At 32.5% G+C, this 16,190-nt stretch overlaps 1 protein-coding gene across 1 annotated transcript; it reads right to left on the reverse strand.

Moving 5' to 3' along the window:
* Nucleotides 1-4,049: 4,049 nt before the first annotated feature.
* Nucleotides 4,050-11,432, reverse strand: LOC143630901 (putative inactive cadmium/zinc-transporting ATPase HMA3). Its single transcript, XM_077099791.1, has 9 exons — nt 11,220-11,432; nt 9,721-9,978; nt 7,728-7,825; nt 7,397-7,652; nt 7,007-7,144; nt 5,860-6,187; nt 5,579-5,784; nt 5,151-5,359; nt 4,050-5,063 (listed from the first exon to the last, which is right to left on the reverse strand). The coding sequence occupies exons 1-9, from the start codon at nt 11,410-11,412 to the stop codon at nt 4,050-4,052; spliced, it is 2,700 nt and encodes an 899-aa protein (XP_076955906.1). The 5' UTR covers nt 11,413-11,432.
* Between the last annotated feature and the right edge of the window lie 4,758 nt (nt 11,433-16,190).

Consider the following 16,190-nt stretch of genomic DNA (forward strand, 5'->3'; position numbering starts at 1 on the left):
CAAACTTTAATTTAGCAGATGCGTAAGAAATACATAGGAAAATGAAAATAAAAAAATAAATCAATTGATTATATGATTTATATCCGTTTCTTAGCAAAACGAGTATCACCGACGACTATTTACTGAGTAACAATGATGGATGAGCGACAAATCCCACTATAGAAATAAATAAACAAACAAACATCGTTATTTTAAGCACCAAAACATCAGTTCTATCTCGAACTCTCGTGCTTTCATCTTCGATAGTACCACTATTGTTTGAACTCTTACACTAGTTTAAGAGTTTATCCGGTTCGAGTTGGTGTGACAGTCATGAATATTTGGATAAACATGAAGGTTACAGAGAAAAACCATCCAACATTTAGCATGTGTTAGGCCTGATGTGCACCAATGGTCGTGTTATATCTTCAAAAGATAATATTAATATTCCTACGTGTGACCAAACGAATCTACTTGATGCCTCCAAATCTTCATATATATCCCAACAGTTAGAAGCTAGCCCATGCATGAATGTCCAAATCTCAAGTTCTAAAGGGCAAGAGAACGCATATATATAGTTTTGACTATTATAAAAATATGCTTATAAAGATGCAAAATCATTGAATATTGTTTGGTCAACAGGAAGAAGGTGGCCATTTGGGCATGTGGAATGGTTGACATTTTTCTGACTTGTTATCTATTATCTAACAGCTGTGAGCATCATATCGTTGAAGCAACAAAATAAAGAAAGAAAGAATATATATCTTAAATGGTTCTTATAAAGATAATACATTGATAGCCTATCAGTCTATCACTCAATCTGCTTTAATGACTCAGTTATGAATTAAATACTAAGACCATGTATAATAGTTTTAACGTGTTATAATAATTGTCACATTCACAAATTATATATAGAGAACAATTTAGTAATTTATATATATATATGTTTCCAATCAGTACTATGGCAATTTATTTTTATTTTTTTTAGTAGTTAAGAAATTTATGATGAATCATATATATAAAATACAATCCTCTCCTACATTTCAGATTAATCGCGAATCTGATGTATATCTATTTAGAAACTACTAAAACGGGTCAAGGGTTTGAGAAAGGGTCGGACCCTTGAAACCCTTTTACCCTTTAAGGTGAAATTTAAATACCATTTACCCGACCCATATTATATATTCGGGTCTAATTAAGGGTTTTACGAGTCGGATAAAAGGGTTTCAAGGGTCTGACCCTTATCTTGCTCACCCCTAGTGATTGGCGCTCCTATTTGGCGCCTGTGCAATGGTGTTGGCGTCGTTACTCGCTAATTTGGCATGGTGTGGCGCCCCCACCATCCTCTACTACACATATGTCTAAGGATGTCAACTTTAATTGATTTAGTTAAGAGTTTCTCGATAATGGTAACATAAGGTTTATAAGGATTATATGTGAAAGAAACTCATAGGACTGATTTTTTCTAGATCGGTTAACTCACAAACCCTATAACCTATTTTTAAATCTAGATTTTTACCCATCGTAGGACTAGAACCCCGATCACTTGAAGAATAACATATTTTTCACATACCTTAATACTGCTAGCTAGGCTACAAGCCCTTAGATAATAAAAAAAACGAATATATACTATTAACATAGAGAAAGTCAAGCAAAACTGGAATAACTAACTTAGTAGATTATTTGAACACGATATTAATCTACATTTGCAAGATAGACTAGCTACCTTCAATTATTATTTTTTATTAAGATAACAAGTATTATAATGTAAAATGGAATCACAAATCACACTATATATACAACAGATAAAAATGATCCACAGCACAAGAGAAAGGACCATTTGAGACCCTCCGTTGTGAATGTTTTGATAAGAAAATATGTTATCATAAATCACAGCGCGCGATACAAAAAACTGTCTCGCTGCGAATTTTGAAACGGTTTGAACCAAATATCAACGATTTTTGAACCAATGCGTGCATTATTTGTTCTTTCAATACTTGCACCTATAAATCTATAATTATTAATAGAGTGAAATGTGGTTTTTGTCCTTGTGGTTTGTCCATATCTGTGGTTTAGTCCATAGTTTCAAATCAACGATTTTCGTCCATATGGTTTTATTTCACTTGCAATTAAACCCGACCCTGCTAACTTCGTTAAGTCTGATCGTTTCAGCATGTCTCTCGCGTGCGGGGCAATTTTGTCCTTTTTCATTCCCAAATACATCTCTGCCCCTCACGTGAAGGGGCTTGCGAATTAGGGTTGGGGTTTATTTGAGGAGAAAAAATGACAAAACTGCCCCACACGTGAGGGGCATGCTGACATGTTTAACAACCAGACTTAACAGGGTTAGCAGGGTAATTACAAGTGAAATGAAACCATATGGACGAAAACCGCAGATTTGAAACTACTTGACTAAAACCGCAGATTTGGACAAACCAGAATGACGAAAACCACATATTACTCTTATTAATATCTAATGAAAAATAACCTGTTAAGATCTTTGCATCCCCTTCAACTCATTACAACCACATAAGATACTAAGATTTGTCATGAAAAGAAAGCTCGAAGGTTTTGGAAGACTCTTGTGGCTTTGAAAGGTCATATGGTCGATAATTCATTTTCTCTTTTAATGGGTGTAGTTACCTACTTTATTCTTATGCTATTTACTTTAGGTCCTACTAGGGACGCTCCCTGTATGCCCTGTGTAGGGCTATACGGGGCGTATAGGCCCCCATATAACCCCCCGTATAAGCTTTATACGGAATGTATAGGGGGTGTGGGTTGCCCCTAGAACAACCCTTTATTTTCGGTCCCTTTAATTTATTAGTTGCTATCTTTTATATATGGAGTTTTAAGTGAATGCTTTTTTTAAGAAACAAATTAATTACATTTAAGAACCAACCGTGAACTATGGAATGTGTTGGCTCACTTGTTGTCTGACCCGAACAAGCAGCGTAACATGTGAGCTACGGGGTGTTGGGAGGCCCTAAACGAGTATATTTTATGGTTGATATCTTGTTAGTCAAATCATGTTAGCATTATAAATAGATGTTACCAACTTACGGTTTTATAAAAGAGATTGTATTAAAGTTTTTGAGTTGCATTTTCTTAATACATGTGAGCGTCATCCAAATTCACGTGTGTTTAATTATTGCTTGGGTTTGGAATTGAGAATTAAAGATTTAAAAGTTACATTAATCATCTAAAGTTTGACCTAATTTCGGTCCCGATCAACAAAGTCAAAACCGCAATGAGTTTGAAACTAGTTTTGAAGCGGAAAATGATTAATTTAGGGATGACAATCGGTTTCACTTCCATCTCTAGATCAATTCGGCTATAAAACGATTCCAAACTGATTTCAATAAAGAGGATCTGATATGGATGTCAAACCTATAGTTAGATTCAGTTTCAACCCAGATTTTGAAACGGTTCGGTTTTGGTTTATGACCAGTTCGGTTTCCATTCCGTTTTAAGAAAAAGGTTTTTTCTTTAGCCCAATAAGGCCCACCAGAAAAGCAAAGCCAACGGCCCACTCCTTCACTCCACATATGCACTAGGAAACAAGTCATAGGTACCAAGGTATAAAGGTTAAACTTTGAGCAATTGAATCAAGAATACAAAATTTTATTAAGAAAATGACTAACGAGAAAAACTTAATAATAACGATACATTGAACCTAGGGTATATATAACCTCACGGTTCCAATCCTATACTAACTCAAATATAGAATTTGAATTCAAAACAAATAGGATTAAATAAAATAAGATAAACTTATCTTATAATAATAAACTAATTATTATATTAAAATTCTCCAACATACTAGGAGCCTTCAATATGATTTGGTGTTGGACACGTTTGACAATAAATACACAATTCTTAACTCCTAGGGTTTGTTTATTTAAATTTTAATAGACTTTAGTCAAGTTTTAGAAGTTCTATTTGACAAAAAATTATGAATTAGTTACTTTCTAGGGTTAAGGATATCCATACATGATGATTAAGGATTAAAAGATGCACATTAGGTGCTTGCTAATGTTGTAATTAAGATACAAGTTCATATAATCATATTGCTAATTGATTTGAAATCTAATGTGTGTTTCGTGACTCGAGTGGCTTTTCTTGTGGACCGACGTTTCATCATGACAGCAGTCGGTTTTCTTAACTACATTCTCACAACTACGAGTGCGTCTAGTCTGCGATTCAATATCTAAATCTTGGTCTAGTTCATCACTAGCATGACCACAGCAGCCATGGTTTTCATATCCTTGTATCTCATGCTTGACATTTACCACATGCACATGTTCATCATCATGTCCACAATGCTTCACTTCATGTTCATGTTCATGTTCATGTTCATGTTCATGTTCATGTTCATGTTCATGATCATGATCATCATGACCACAACAACCATGTTTATGTTCGGTTTCTTGTTCTCTGTGTTTAACCTCATGTGCCTTAGCATCATGCTCGCAACAACAGTGTTTATGTTCGGTTTCTTGTAGTATATGCTTAACCTCATGTACCTTATCAGTATGCCCACAACACCCTTTCTTCTTTTCACAACTCGTATCCTCGTGCTTAGACGAACATTTTCCATGCTTATGAGACGAATGGCGATGTTTATGACCATGTGAAGAGCCCAAACGTTTGGTTTTCGTGACGGTTGTAGTTCTTAACAACAACATGCTGTTAAGAATCACCACCAAACACGTCCCAACGTCTGCTAAAACCGCAGCCCAAACTAACGGATGACCCGCAATTGCCAATGCAATAATAGCAGCCTTGGTGATAATAGCCAGAAAAATATTTTCAAATATTTTTCTTCGTGTTTTCCTAGCGAGTCTCACTGCAATTGGTATTTTTCGTATATCATTCGACATTAAAATCACGTGCCCGGTTTCAGTTGCGAGTGCAGATCCCGATACCCCCATTGAGATCCCGATATCTGCAGTGGCTAAAGCGGGTGCGTCATTGATTCCGTCTCCAACCATTGCGGTTGGAGATAGTTTTTGAAAATCTTTAATGATTCGGGCTTTATCTTCGGGTAAAAGTTCTGCATGCATCATGTCTAATGCACCCTCTAACTGCAAAATTATAAATAAAAATGATAAAAACTTAAAATAAGCAAAAAAAAATGGCTTGAAGATTTATGGTTGACTTTTGAGTTTGACCTCTTTTTGGGCATGACTGGCTGCAGCTTGACAGTCTCCTGTAAGCATAGCTGTTTTAATGCCCATGGATTTGAGCCCTTTGACCGCTTCTTTTGCACCCGTTCGACATGCATCCGAGAGGTTAAAGATTCCAACTAGTGAAGAATCTAAAAATATGTATCCGGTTGACTTTCCTTCAATGTGTTCACTTGCATTATGCAAAACTACATCTACAAAACAAATACAGGTTAATAACTTACAAATGTATGCAAATAAAATGGATAGTTGAAACACATGAAAATGGGCTTTTGCTGAAATTTATGAAAGTTGAAAGCTTTTTATAAATGGTTATCTAAAACAGAAAGTTGACAAACTTTGTGAAGGCTTAATGCAATTAATCCTACATAAAACCACACTAAAAAACACAAATGACAGTCTTGAGTCTTTACCTGTTGAAATACAGCCTGCTCTAACAGCAATCTTTTGGTTGCCAACATAAATTTTTTTCCCTTCAATTTTACCGCAAATTCCTTCACCAGGAAAGTTTTCAAACCCTTCAACATATTGTGATTGCGCTTCAACAGACATAGACTGTGCATATTCTATAAGTGCTGCAGCCATAGGATGACCAGACATACTCTCTACACTTGACACCCTTCATATTCCCAACAAAAAACTTATAAGAAAACATTAAAATAACCAAAAGGTTAAGCATATGAACAAAAAATACCAGTATAGCAATTTTTCTTGACTGATATCGTCTCTGAGTGAACGGAAGTTTGAGACTGAAAACTCTCCTCTAGTGATGGTCCCGGTTTTATCAAAAGCGAATATTTTAACGTTTGAAAGCGTTTCTAGATACTCTGCGCCTTTGATCAGAAGCCCGGTAGTTGCTGCTTTTGATAATGCACAAAATGTAGCAACCGGTGTTGACAGAATGAGTGCGCATGGGCATGAACTTACTAAAACTACCAAAGCTAGGTGATACCATTTGTCTAAATTGTGAAGCTTCATAGCAGCCGGTATTATAGCCAAACAGGCTGCTACCACAACTACAGCTGCAAATTCACATAAACAAAACTTTTGTTGGGTCGGTTTTTTGAGAACTATTCGGTTTCGGTTTTTTCAGTTCACAATGGAATTTGTTTGCTTTCGATTTTGCCATTTGGACTTGTAACCTTTTAGGTCGAACAAAATTGGCGCAAAATAATGAATTTTGGGCATGAAACTTTGGGCCCAAAATTTCTTTTTTTAATTAATGGTTAGTTGATTATTACACATTTCAGCATAAATTTTTTTCGCACCATTTGTTAATTTCGCTAAATTTACCTTAACATTCAATAATATTTGTAATGTATAACATTCAGTTTTTGCATGCAAAGTCTAACACGAACTGAAAATTTTGTTTTTAAAAAAGCATAAAACTAAACCGTCTTTTTGGGTTGGGTTGGGTTTTCGGTACATGCAAAGCCAAAACCGAACCAAAAATTTTGGTTTAGAAAAAAAAAACATAAAGCTAAACTGTTGTTTTGGGTTGGGTTGGGTTCGGTTTAAGTTATATGCAAATCCAAAATCGAACCAGAAGTTTGGTTTTAAAAAAGCACATAAAACCAAACCGTCGTTTTGGGTTGGGTTGGGTTTGGTTATTTCAGTCAGGGGTCGGTTATTTTGGTTTCGGTATTCCATGCACACTCCTAGCAAGAATGACTGATTTATATATTGGGGTAGAAGAATTATGAATTGGATGTGCATTATTAAAGTATTTATTTTTTCAAAACGTGTTGTTCCGGACACGCAAACCGGCCCACGCCAGACTTATAAAGATGTATCCAAAGACCTCTTTTAATAGGTATTAGCCATGGATTAGAAGGTTTTACCTGGGGTATAATATTTGGCACATTCATCTATATATCTTTGAGTTTTACATTTATTATTTTGAGCTTGTTCAACAAGCTTTGCCATTCTTCCCACTACACAATCTTCAGCTACAACAGTAGTATTAATGCTAATATAACCTGAACAAATATAACAAGATCAAATCAAGGGTTAGCAAACTTTGACTTTTTAAAGTCAAAACAACCATTTTTAAATCAATAACCACAACAACTGTCTTATAAAATAATTAAAAAAGAATTCAGAAATATGATTTATGTTCCAAACTTTGATGTGGGCATCAATCATTTTTTGAAAATTAGTAAAATGGGATACCATTTTTTATCTTGAAAAGTTGAATGTTTGAATGTTTGGCCACAAAAGTCAACGCATACCATTTAAGTTTATTGTGCCAGCCCAAACAATAGAGTCTACTTGTTTCGATACCGGAAATGACTCTCCGGTTAGCGCTTTCTCGTCAACTTCACACGTCCCTTGCACAACGATTCCATCAATCGGGATAACATCGCCTGCCTTGACCGCAAGCTTTGTGTTGACCATGACTTCACTAGCGTTGACTTCTTCGCCATTGCTAGCCAATATTGCTTTCTGAGGGGCCATATTCATCAATGATGACATTACAGCAGTGGCCTATAAGTTAATATAAGATTAGTACTCTTGAAGTGGTTTGTATATTCAAAAACATTTTTTTTTAAACTAGTGAACCTTGTGTGATGCTCGCGATTCAAGCCATTCTGCTGTGGTGAATAAGAACACTATTGTTCCTGCTTCCCGGTAATCTTTTAGAAAAATCGATCCGGCAACTGCAAATATGGTTTGCAAACATCGGGTAAGACTATTAATAAAAATTGTGCGTTATGGTATTTGGTGATGCCTGCTCAATTACTGGTATCGAAATTAATATACGTTGTTATAATCGTTAGTATTTAGTAAACTGAATATTTTATATTTCAAGTCGGTTTTTAAGTGAGATTAAGATTAAATTTTGCCATTTTGGGTAGTAGACATCTTAACAATTAATTTTAATCATAATGAGTTCATGATGATATTGTGTGAGACATGATTTTATATCCTTCATCTTCACGTGACAGTAAAGATAATAAAGATGGTACAACAAATAATTTGTCAAACTAAAATAAAAATAGCATCACATCATGTTTTAATATTAAGAGTGGACACCACTAGTCTTTCCACCTTTAATTTCCTTTTCATTTTTCCTTATCTTTCATCTTTTATCTTTTCCCATAATAATAATAATATTTTTCTAAGTGTTATTATTAAAAAATTAAAAATTAAAAATAATCCTATGTACTTGGATGAAAAAACCGAAGTCCTTTAGATTTTAAAATGTATGTGTCTGACTTCAAAAACGAACTATAAAAACAAGTTATAAGGATTAAAATAAGTTCACTGTTCAAAAAAACAAAACAAGTTATAAGAGACTTGAAACGTATTTTTATAAAAGTAGCAAGAGTTATTTTATTTAAAAAAAATTAGGATAACTTTTTTGCACTTTTTGTAAAAGTAAAAGAGATTATTTAGGATAACCCTTTTAAGCCATAAACATTTCCTTTTTCTTTATAGTGAGAAGGCCTTCAAAAGAGGAAATAAAAGGTTGGTATGGCTAACAAGCAATGTTAAAAGTAATGCATGCATGATTGCATATGGCTTTATAATACAAAACAATGAAATTATAAAAATAAAAGAATCGGTTCAAACAGATAACATCGAACTGTAAAACTGTCTCACTGGTAAAAATCGACCAACTTAACCAGGCCGGTTTGTTTTATGCTTTTCCAAAATCATAGTTAGTATGTGAGTCTAAAGTGTTTTAGAAAAACCTATTAAACTGGACCACAACACCCTTCTGACTTGTACATTGCATTTTGAGTTTTTTATTTAAGGGTTTGAAAAAGAAAAGATAAGAAAATTTTTCTTGTTTCATTCTTGAGTGTGTATGTGTGTGTGTGTTTTTTTTTTTTTTTTTTTTAAGAAAAAAGAAAGAGAATGAAAAGAAAAGTTAGGTTTTTTTTCCTTCAAAACTTTCCAGTCAAATATGGCCTGATTGTAAAGGAAAAGTTTATATATTACTAATTTACCATCTTTTTCTTCCTATCTAACTCAAGAATGAGAGCATAATTGTAAAGTTATAATTTTTTCCTATTTTTTCCTTCCTATTGAACTCAAGAATGTAGTTAACACTTTATTTTTTATTTTATTTTAACTCTAGAATGTCTTTCAAATATATAATTTATTTTCCTTTCTTCCCTTATTCAATCTTATTATTTATTTTCCTTATATTTTAAACCCGAGAATGCAATGGTAATCTGGACTTATTGTGACTTGAAGAACCTTATTTTGTTCTTTACCTTCTGCCTCTTGTTTTAATCTTTTGTTGTAACATTCTAAATGATTAAAAAACTTATTTATTAATGTTAGAAAATATCGTACGTAAATCGTTTATTTGTTTTCTTTAGGGAAATTAAAGAAACTATTTATTCAAGTTTAATGTCGACTTATGTCGTCTCACCTAATAATGTTAAGAGGTTAAATTTCCATCTAGGAGACTTTAAGCGTACAAGGGTTAGAGCTTATGTTTTATACACGAATAAATATGCAGGCCTTGTTTAGACTTATTAGTTTAATCTGTCAATCTGAAACGATTAATAACAATAATAGTTCAAAATTTAAAGTTTACCTGCAATAAGCATTAGGGTGTTTACATCGAGCCTAAAATTGCACAACGAGGCATAAGATTTCAAAAAGATTGGATAAATGCCAACAGCAACAGCTCCGAGTGCCAGCCATTTGAAGGGTGAAAAAACATAACTCAAAAACGATAACAAAAGCAATGCACCACAAGCCAATGCAAATGGGCTTGGCCATTTGTTTCTGTGGTTTGTATCTCCTTTCACTCGCACATTCGCTTCTAATCGAGCTTGGTTTAACGCCTTAACTGAAAAAATTTAAAAAGTTAAAAATAAAAAATCGCAGTTACTTTCGAGAAATGGATAATTATCAGGCCATATAATATAACCTGTAAAAATATATATTTTTTTTTAAAGCTATGTCGTTACCAAATATGGAATACATATATAACTGAAATCTAATTGGAAATAATAGGTATGAAGTTAATTATGCTAATTATGTTATATCCAGATATTATTTAAATAATATACAACTCCTTGCTGGAGACAATTTTGGGCTTGTTGGTATGATATCTCTTTTGTCCTTAAAAAATAAAGATCAAAAGTAAAAGAAAATTCTTATACACAAATATCACAAGAAATAAATGTTTTAACTTGTATTTAAAAATGACGTGCCTATTTCTTGTGCCAACTACCAATGCATTGTTTGCACGTCAATTGTGTAACCATTAATGGTATTTCTTTGTTGTCTCTGAGTCTCAAATTCAAAATATTCGGGTGAACATTAAAATATATCATTCTACTTTTATATGTTGCATAAGCATATATAACACTACACATTATACGGTATATTACACGTTACCGGGTAAAAGTACTTTTTTTCTGGAACGACATTCATCCTGAGTATATTAGTTTTAAACAGAAAAATATAAAATATAACAATATGAGTTGTGCTATTAAAAGGTGTGATGAACAATTTTAATATTGCTGTGAAACACATACATACCTCAAAAGGTATATTCTTGCAAGAACAATATATTTTAAATAATCAAATCATAAGTTAGTTGATGACCATACTTTCAAAGTTTCTTCTAACCAAAAGAAATAGCGTAATTTATATGATTAATTATAAGAAACTTAGAGCATGACTAATTAATCATCACAAAATTATTCTACAAAATTTATAAGCATGAAGAGTATAATATAATGTTTAGTTGGTGTAAATGAACTATTAAATATGAGTAAAATAAAGGTATAAAAATAAAACTGATATGAACTTTTTTTTAAAAAAATTATTTTTATTTTTTTTAGTTTTTTGTTAATGTAAAACTATTTATTTAAACATAAATATTTAATTACTCTATATAATCATTGCATCATAAAGCAAGTCATTCAAACATGAAAATCACAATAATCATTTTACAACCCTAGATTTAGACACCCTTTATTATTAAAAAACAACATAAAATGATAACTCAAAGGTATACTAATGTGGACAAGTAACGTAACACTAGAAATTTGAAAAAGATAGATAACAAAGTTACTTTACCAATTTGAAGAGGCGAAACAAAGACAGGATCATGAACGACAATGACCGTTCTAGACGGAACAATGACAGAAACATCATGAACACCTTCAATTGGTCGTAAGATCTTCTCAATCAACGACACCTCTGACGAACAACACAATCCCAAAACATCAAAGTAGCTTTTCTCTAGCTTCTTTGATGAATTGTCCTTCATCTTTATAACTCTATATTGCAAGATAGCTTAATGTGTATAGAGAATATATATATATATATATAATATTGGTGATTGAATATTTGTAGAGGGAGAAAAGTGATGTTAATTATCACAAAATAATTTTCATGAAATCCACGTCAACCCATTTTCCATGTGTTGGGTCGAATCTTTTATGATAAAAATATGTTAGAAAAGATTTCCAAACATACTGTTTTGTCTCTAGGTTCCTTTGGAGAAGTGATATATTCATGATTTGTTATATATTACTCGTGAAAATGTTTATAAAAATTAAAAAAAAAAACAAAAAAAGGAAGAATTAATGATTACCCTATATATAAAGTATTTGTGATCCTATACTTTTAGCGGTTTTATCATGTGTATCTTATGATTTGCCCATAGTTTTAGCTAAACTGGCATTGGAGTGAAACTGTGAAAGTGGAGATTAAGATACAAGCCTCAGGTCTCAAGTTCGAGTCTGATTTCAATCGAGTTTTAATGAATGCCTAAGGCCAGCGAGTTTATAAATATTAAAAAAGAAATAAGAAAAGAACAATTAATGATTACCCCATATATAAACTAATGTAATCCTACACTTTTAGTGGTTTTATAATGTGTATCTTATGATGTGCCCATAGTTTTTGCTAAACTGGCATTGGAGTGAAACTGTGTAAGTGGAGATTGAGATGCAAGCCTTAGGTCTCAAGTTCGAATCTAATTCCAACCGGGTTTTAATGCATGCCTAAGGCTAGTGGGTTTTTTATGAAAATGAGATGGTGGGCTTGGACTTTCCAGCACTGTTTACTATGCGGACGTATGGGGTCATCTTTCGTTATTAAGTTACTCTGGATAATCGGGCTTTCTACGTTGGCAGTTAAAAAAATTGTATTTTGTGATGTATAAAAGCACAGAACACATTTTTTTCCCTTTCACGAGGTTTTGAATATAAAAGTATAAAGATTGATAAATAGATAATGATTATATATCAATATTACAGAAAGAGATATGGTAACGAAAAAATTGCGACAGCCAAAATCGGTCTTAAAATAAATCATATAAAAATAAATATTTATTGGTTGTACAAGTGAATAAAAACTAAGAATAAAGTATAAAATTAATATTTGCTTATCTTTATTTTTAATCTTTGTTTGCTACATGTGTAACTAGATTTTATCCCCCGTATTACAGGGGTTGTTTTACATTATTCGTTTTTAATATTTATATATGTATATTTGGATTTTAATTTTATTTATTGTAAAAAAGTTAATAATTAATATACTTGAGGTTTGATAATGAAATGGTTTCACAAATAAATGATATGTTATAATCCAGTTTAAAAGCTATCTGGGTTTGGTGATACCCATTACTCGTTTATTTTCTTTATTATAAAATTGTTTCTTAATTATAAATAATATATTTTTTTAAAATAAAATAGGATATTAATTTTTAGTATATTCCTATTTTATAGGATTTTCATATCAAATATTTGATGGGATTATTTTTTAATATAATGAGATGTTATAACCCGTTTAAGAGCTATCTGGGTTTGGTGAGACCTTTACCCGTGAATTCGGGTCAAATGCGTGAGAAGCCTTCATTTACAAATAAAGTAATCTGATGGCTTGAGAGAATGGTTGTTTTACATTTTTCGTTTTTTAATATTTATTTTTTGGATTTTAATTTTCTTTGTTGTAAGAAAGTTAATAATATACTTAGGGTTTGATGATGAAAAGGTTTCATAAATAAATGATTTGTTATAACCCGTTTAAAAGCTATCTGAATTTGGTGACCCATGATCCACTTAATGATTCTGATATTAACTAAAGGAATATATTAAGGATTTTTTTAAGAAACCGAATTATTTCTAATAAGTTTTGTCTATATAAATGGTTTTGAATGAGTTAATATCGATACAAGATTGTATATAGGAGCATATGCTTTTAAATTGGATATTAAATTTTAGTATATCCCTATTTTGTAGGATTTTCATATCAAATAATTGGTAAGATTAATTTTTAATTTAATGAGATGTTATAACCCGTTTAAGAGCTATCTGGTTTTGGTAAGACCCATACCTATGAATTTTGGTTAAATCAATGAGAGGTGTCCATTTAAAAATTAAGAAATCTGGTGGCTTCCATAAAAGGGGGGAGCGACCACATCGCGACACATAGAACTTTTGGGTTTTCGTTTATATATATTATAGATAGATAGATAGATACATTATACGCATAAAGTATATTAATCAAAAAGTTATTTTAGTTTTCAACTTTAGTGTTTGTTATTTTCATAAAACGTATGCTTTTGAAGATTACCAAAAACCTTTAAAAAGTATCTATTTCATTATAATTATGTGGAGGAAACAAGGCAATTACCTCCTTTATAATAGGGGTCATGAAAAGAGAAACTATAGACACGAATAGATATAATATTTGTCACACTAGGGACCAATAAACAACCTCTAACAAACTAAAATAATAATAATAACAATAATAATATTAAATAAATAAATAAAATTACTAAAAAGAAACTGCACACACTATCACACATTAAACTATCTAACATCGCCCGTCTACCGAAACAGGCGTACAACGTAAACCTTAGACCTAAAAGTGTCAACACGGGTAGATAAAAATCCTTTGGTCAAAAGTTTAGCAAGCTAAGAAGAAGTGCTAAAACTGGAAGAGAGGGGCCGCCACTTCACTCGTTGTTGTCATCCGAATTTCTTGACAATTTTTGGGCAAAGCCTCTAAGGTAGCCATGCAAATGTGCAACTTTGTTTGCGTCTGAAGCGTTTCTTCTTAGTGGAGATTGTATTATTAAACGTAACTACTAGTTATATGCTAGACGAACAAGCATACAACTCTCTGCTTGAGGAAAATGGATTCTGACCCTAAAGTTTCAACCATTACTGAAAAGTAATTTAGCTTTTGTGTCCATCATATTTTCAAAACAAGTGTTTCTTGTCTGGTCAATTATACTGCACTTTCCAGATGGGAAAACATAAAACAAAGGGAATTATGTTTACCAATACATATCGAATATTCCTATACTAGTCCATAAAATTTACCGATACATATAAAATAAATGAACATGCTAACCTTTACATATCTTTTTCTTTATAAAATTTGTCCGGTCTAAAACCAATGGACTAACTCCTTGGTATCAATAATTCAATATCAAACTTCACGTATTAAACCGCGCTTAACAATAAAGTCGTAGATTAATATGAAATCCTTATGGGAAAATTCCGAAAATAAGTATTTATGAAAACAAATTTCTAGTTTTAGGTATTATTTGCAAAAAATTCTAGAAATAGGTATTATAAAGTAGTCGTGACGAGTAATTTGCAGAACCAATTAATACTTGCCGCGTGTCCTTAAACTAACCGTAACAAGCACGTTCACCAATCATTTACTCGTCACGACTAAATAAGTTTCATGCCTCGTAATCAACCCCACGAGTAATTCGTAAGTCCTTTAGTCGCGACGACTAGTTTACCCGATTTGCATTCCCTACACAAGTAGTTTATTAGTAGTTAACTCGTCGCGACTAGTTTAACCTTATAATCTACTCATCGCGACTAAATGACTTATGAATTACTTGTGGACATTGATTACGAGGCATGAAACCTATTTAGTCGTGACGAGTAAATGATTAGTGAACGTGCTCGTTACGGTTTAAGGACACGTGGCAAGTTCTAATTGGTTTCTAGAAACTACTTGTCACGACTAGTTTATAATACATATTTTTGGAATTTTTTACAAATGATAACTAAGACTAGAAATTTGTTTTCATAAATACTTATTTTGGGAATTTTCCCAATCCTTATTTGTGCTTTAACTTCATCAAGGAATGAACTATTCAAATTTTGTTATAAGAATATGCAAAAATTGTACAAGGTGTGCTTCACATATGATGTTTGTACTTGACTTGCTATAGTCTTTGTAGTTTGTGGAGACAAACATGTACAAAAAGGGTAACTGGTCAGCATTGTATTATATTTAAAATACAAAATGATCTTGGTGTTGTTTCTTACACATGGTGGGGGGCTGGTGGGGGTGTTGGGGGGGTAGAGGTGCACAAATCGGTTTTTTTAAAAAAACCGGTTCGGTTATTAACCGGACCGGTTTTTTTTTGGCCCGGAAAAAAACCGGTTCGGTTAATAACCGGTTTTTGTATCTCAAAACCCTAACCGGTCTAACCGGTTAGACCGGTTAGGACCGGTTTAGAAACCGGTTTTTTTATTAACCGGTTTTTTAATAACCGGTTTTTAAGTTAACCGGTTTTTTTTTTTTTTTTTAAATAACCATTATTTTTTCACAGTATAAACAAACCGGTAACTACAAGGCAAAACGGACTGACTCCATTCTTTGCTTTCGTTGTTAGGGTTCTTTGCTTGGAAGATTAAAAACACATAACTTTCATTTATAGCTTTTACATTAAAAATACAAACATTAAATCGTTATCGCATATTCGTAACTCAAAAATACAAACATTAAAGAATGCTTAGACACGATTACATTAACAACTTGCTGTTTCTTACTCATTATTTGCCTTCATGTTTGCTGTTTCTTTAACTAATTTTCTTCGCTACCCGATCCCGAGCTATTCCTTAGGTAATCGTCGTACGCGGCTTCTTCATCGGTCATTGGTTGAGTGTGTCCTTGATTGACCTCGTCTTCATACAAGCCCGCCTCATACTCCATTTCCCCCTCGAGTGAGCGTTGATGTTGTGCCCTATCTAAAGAGTCCAAGTAATCCTTGTAGCAAATCGACAT

This window comes from Bidens hawaiensis, unplaced genomic scaffold (genome assembly GCF_021521415.1).
Source record: "Bidens hawaiensis isolate Kalapana, Puna unplaced genomic scaffold, B.hawaiensis_p1.1 tig00005851_1, whole genome shotgun sequence".
Lineage (NCBI taxonomy): Eukaryota > Viridiplantae > Streptophyta > Magnoliopsida > Asterales > Asteraceae > Bidens > Bidens hawaiensis.